This window comes from Glycine soja, chromosome 7 (assembly GCF_004193775.1).
Source record: "Glycine soja cultivar W05 chromosome 7, ASM419377v2, whole genome shotgun sequence".
NCBI classification, from domain to species: Eukaryota; Viridiplantae; Streptophyta; class Magnoliopsida; order Fabales; family Fabaceae; genus Glycine; species Glycine soja.
Genome location: NC_041008.1, coordinates 6,162,286 through 6,167,747, shown reverse-complemented (window position 1 = coordinate 6,167,747; position 5,462 = coordinate 6,162,286). Strand labels below are relative to the sequence as shown.

Genomic DNA, 5,462 nt, shown 5'->3' with positions numbered 1-5,462 from the left:
CATGCTAACATATATTTTCTTTCTCCAAACAATCCTTTGCACATTTTTTTTCTTTTATCTTTGTTTTTTCTTCATTGTGTGCCACTTAATGTTTCACATCAACACATTTGTTAATATTAAGTATCTTCAATTAAATATAAATTAAAATATCGACCGAGATTGAAGATTCCAAAACCTCAAAAGCTATTTTATTTTTGCAAATAAAATAAAATAACTGACTCTTAATTAACGTTTTAGACATTGAAATAATAATAATTGTCTAATCAAGAATAAACATCAGTCTTTTGAATTTTGAGAATTCATGCATGAACCTGTTAGCCATAACTAAATTTTCACAATAAATACTTGACATAGCCTCACTCTCCACATTTTCCTCAAACAACTAGCAAAGTGTCTGTGCTCTTGTGGAAAGCTCACATGAGGGTACAAGTGAGATCCTCTTATCTCTTTCATTCTAAGTAGCATCATGGTCCAATTAATATATATATATATATATATATATATCTTCCTTTTCTACATTTTCTTTTTCCTCTAAAGGGTGCTATATTTTACAGGTAATTAGATTGGTTTGTGCTCTCCTTTTGGCAACACTGGTGAGCTCAGAGGCAACTGAGAGAAAAGCCAAAATTGTTGACACTTCCTTTGAGTACAATGCCTTAAATTGCAGGGCTCATAGTGCTTCATTGACTGATTTTGGTGGTGTTGGAGATGGAAATACATCAAACACAAAGGCCTTTCAGTCTGCAATCAGTTATCTGAGTCAGTATGCTTCTAAAGGGGGAGCTCAGCTGTATGTTCCTGCTGGAAAATGGCTTACAGGGAGTTTTAGTATGACCAGTCATTTCACTTTGTATCTAAACAAAGATGCTGTTCTCCTTGCTTCTCAGGTTGTATCTATCTCTTTTCTGTGATAACTATAACTCTGCCAGTGCAATAAATAATCCGGTCCAATAAATGTATGATTACAATTTTGCAAATCTAAATTAAGAACATATTTCTCAAATATTAGTAAAAAATAATAATTATAAACCATTTTCATCATGTAAATAGAGATAATATATCAACCTCATTCCCTTTCTGAGATTATTCATAAGAAAGACAATTTTTATTTTTTGGTTTATTAAGAGACAATGTCTCTGATTCCATACTACATTTTTTTTATAGACAAAAAAGATATATTAAAATAGGTACATAACTCATATACAGAAAGTATAACATTTACTCTAGCATCCCTATATGCTAAGGTTATGAGAATATTAAAGGAAATGTTATACTTTTCATATTACACATGTTTTTGTATTCTTTTTTTTTTTTTTTACAAATGTTTCTGTCTCTTATGAATGAATGTAGCTATGTAAATTTTCATCATATTATTTAAATGTCTGAATATTTCATAGATACATATTTGAGTATATAGAATCTAAAAGTATATATCGATATATATTGAATACGGTTTCATAAAACAAACTAAAGTATCAATGCTTCGTAGAGTGGGAACAGAAACCTAGTGTGACACATTTTGGCAATTTCATGTGTGACACTACTAACCAACAAAGTTTTGCTTGGTTATTGACATTATTAGATATTAATATCATCAATTGGTTTGATTTAGGATATGAATGAGTGGCCTGTGATCAAGCCACTCCCATCATACGGTAGAGGAAGAGACGCACCAGCGGGAAGATACACCAGCTTCATATTTGGAACAAACCTCACTGATGTTATTGTCACAGGTATGCAAAAAATTGCATGAAACAATTATCAAACCAGTAGTTAAGGATTGGTGAACTTCTTCAGCAAACATGTGATACTCATCAAAACTTTGAATTCCACTTCCTGAAGTTTACTTTGATCAATGTGCTCTAGCTATTAGGCTTATATTTCTTATGTTTATTTTAGCCTCATTTTTTAGTTAATTGTTCGATTTAATATTTATATTCGATGTAGCCTCTCGAGAACTACTTTGAGTCAAATTAGACATCTACTTGTTTGAAGAGAAAGTTGCTCATTCATCTGTTTAATAGTTAATGATGTATTGAGTGACTAATGATCATAGTCATTGTACTACATTCCTTTTTTCGTCACGTCACGTGTGATGATCGATTGCTTAAATGGCAAATATTTTTATTATGAAATTGGCATTATTTAAAATTCTATTATAAATTTGATATTATATTAAATTATTAACCATGAATTAAACAATTTATTCTTGTCGGTTAATTTTAATATGACCATTGGCACCATAGATGAAATTATGACCATTGTGGTGTGACAGGGGACAATGGCACCATAGATGGTCAAGGAGCATTTTGGTGGCAGCAATTTTACAACAAAAGGTTGAACTATACTCGACCCTACCTGATTGAATTAATGTTCTCAGACAAGATTCAAATCTCCAATCTAACGTTCCTGAATTCTCCATCATGGAATGTTCATCCTGTTTATAGCAGGTAATTCTTGCCTTTCATATAGTCTTAATTATTCAAGTTATAAATGCCTTCAAGATTACGTTACAGAAGCATTATTTTCCAATTTCAAGATTATAACAAATTTTCCAACACCATACAGCAATATTATTATTAAGGGCCTCACCATCATCGCTCCTGTCCCATCTCCAAACACAGATGGCATTAATCCAGGTGACATCAGAAGATTATTTCTTGTATATATGTGCGATTGTGGAGAGTGTATCAAGTAAAAATGAAAAACGAATTAGTTTTAACTATTTAATTTTACTTAAATGTTAATATTAATTCAATTATTTAAACATGGTTATTTGAGTAAAAATAGTTTATTATTTTTTACTTTTTTCACGTTCTCAACGCATATGCAACTGATATGTTTTCTTGTATGTTGTATCATATAAGTATTTTAAAATTTAAATAAAAATAAATTGAGAGGATAGTAAATGTTTTATTTCATTATTAGATAAAAATAAATAAAAAGTAAACTTTTAAAACTGAGGAAAAAATTATGAGAAAATTATTTGTAACAAGATACATCGTTTTCTATTGATATATATGATATGTTAATTTTTGTTTTTACAAAACTATCCTTAAGTAGAAATACATTAATTAGTTCGATGGAAAGAAATTAAAAGAATATAATTTGCAGTGTAAAAATAATAATATAAATTGTTGCAGATTTTAATATTAGTAAATGTTTAACTAAATTTTTTAACTCTTGAAAAATGGTTGAAAGATTTTATGTATGAGAGGGAATTTATTTACTTTAAAAATAATTTTTTTAGAGTCATTTTTCACTTATATTTTTTTTAAGATTTAATGATTATACTAAGTAATTATATAATATTAATTACTAGATCTAAAAAAATAAATGATAAAAATAAAAAATAATTCTAAAATAATTATTCTTGAATAAATGAATTCCTTCTCCTTATGTATAAGACACAAGTATAAGGTTGGATAATTGAGTAGATTGATATATTTAATCTTGCTTTATTAACACTCTTTATTGTGGCATTAGATTCTTGCACAAATACCAGAATTGAAGACTGCTACATAGTTTCTGGGGATGACTGTGTGGCAGTGAAAAGTGGGTGGGATGAGTTTGGCATAAAGTTTGGATGGCCCACAAAACAACTAGTAATCAGAAGGCTGACATGCATTTCTCCACAAAGTGCAGCCATTGCCTTAGGGAGTGAAATGTCAGGTGGAATTCAAGATGTTAGAGCTGAGGACATTACAGCCATCCACACAGAATCAGGTGTCAGAATCAAGACATCAATAGGGAGAGGAGGGTATGTGAAGGACATATATGTTAGAAGAATGACCATGCATACCATGAAATGGGCATTTTGGATGACTGGTAACTATGGTTCCTATGCTAATAACAGCCACTATGATCCTAAAGCCTTGCCTGAGATCAAAGGCATTAACTATAGAGATGTGGTGGCTGATAATGTGACCATGGCTGCTACCTTGGAAGGAATCTCCAATAGCCCTTTTACTGGAATCTGCATTGCTAATGTGACAATTAGCATGGCAGACAAAGCCAATGAAAAGCCATGGACATGCACTGATATTGAAGGGATCACAAGTGGGGTGACTCCTAAGCCATGCAATTCTTTACTTGATAAGGGGCCGGAGAAAATCAAAACATGTGATTTTCCCCCAGAGATTCTACCAATTGATTTGTTAGAGCTTAAGAAGTGTACTTATAACATTAAGCATGCATGACTCTTATTATGTTAAGATGTGTCATATATTTGTTTGTTTAAGGCTAGTCTTTCCCATCTTATTTAGAAATATTAATCGTTGTTCTAATGATTTTACAAAATACAATTATGCATAGTTACGACTTATGACATGTTCATATTACACGAATTAATCAAAGGAGGATTCAGAATGTATATGCACCTTTGGAGAGTACTTAATCCATGTCACACTATATCTTGATCTAGCATTAGAGAGAACCTTATTACATGATTGTTGCCTAGCTCGATCAAAAATGGTGAGCAAAAAATGAAAGAGGCTAGGGTGCTTTTCTAACTGGAAGTCATCAAGATTTCTCACAACATTGTGAGTCACAAAACTGTTAAATGGCATAATAGTTATATAGCCATTAGACATGAGCAAGGACTTCTCATTTGAGAATCAAGTAAAGGTTCAACCCATCGTTGACTCACTCCAATCATAAACTCAAATAATTACTAAGATTAAAATACCTAAAATTTTATTTTTCATAATTGATATTAATAATTTAAAATTTAATCAAATTATTAGACAATATTAATTAATTCATAAAATTCAATGAGATTTTCACTTTGTATCCATTGCGTGCATGACACATGATATGCATGGATATAATGATGCATACAATATGAACATACATTATCTTGCAGATTTTTGAAGATGAAGGACATACATAAAGTGATTTTTTTAATTATACTAATAATATATAATCATTAAATTTAATTTATTTAATAAAATAAAAAATTAATGCTTATTTCTTAACTCACAAGACTTAAAATTAAGAAATTGAGTTTTTTATTTTCTCCTCCAACAAACATGATTAAAATTTTCGTATTCTTATATATATATATATATATATATATATATATATATATATATATATATATATATATATATATATATATATATATATATATATATATATATAATACCTATTATCTAGTAATTAATTAAGAAAATTAATGATAGTTTGAAATTTTCTGTATTTTTAATTAAATAAAAATCACCTTAAAAATTATTTTTAAAGTAATTTTTATTTTAAAAAATATCATATTAAAAAAATTAAATACAACTTTATTTAATTCATCTACTTTTTCCATTCCAAAATGACAAGCATTTAAGATTTTTTTTTCACACAAATTAAGAAAAATAATAAATATATTATTTATTGAAATATCCTCACTCGCCATAAATGTATTCCCTTGGGATCTAACATAAGCAAATTTAACTAACTTGCATAGGAATTAA

At 29.0% G+C, this 5,462-nt stretch overlaps 1 protein-coding gene across 2 annotated transcripts; it reads left to right on the top strand.

Annotated features, from left to right (window-relative positions):
* The first annotated feature begins 336 nt into the window (after positions 1-336).
* On the top strand, positions 337-4,240 carry LOC114419347 (probable polygalacturonase). 2 transcript variants are annotated; one of them, XM_028385001.1, is made up of 6 exons: positions 337-429; positions 555-887; positions 1,613-1,733; positions 2,276-2,450; positions 2,569-2,639; positions 3,487-4,240. In XM_028385001.1, the coding sequence occupies exons 1-6, from the start codon at positions 418-420 to the stop codon at positions 4,197-4,199; spliced, it is 1,425 nt and encodes a 474-aa protein (XP_028240802.1). In that variant the 5' UTR covers positions 337-417; the 3' UTR covers positions 4,200-4,240. The 2 variants fall into 2 exon arrangements, with proteins under 2 accessions (XP_028240802.1, XP_028240803.1); XM_028385002.1 differs by having other exon boundaries at positions 352-423.
* Positions 4,241-5,462: the final 1,222 nt, after the last annotated feature.

Coding starts and splice junctions, on each gene's coding strand:
- LOC114419347 (XM_028385001.1), top strand. Junction 888..1,612: donor CTGTTCTCCTTGCTTCTCAG/GTTGTATCTATC, acceptor GGTTTGATTTAG/GATATGAATGAGTGGCCTGT. Junction 2,451..2,568: donor GTTCATCCTGTTTATAGCAG/GTAATTCTTGCC, acceptor AACACCATACAG/CAATATTATTATTAAGGGCC.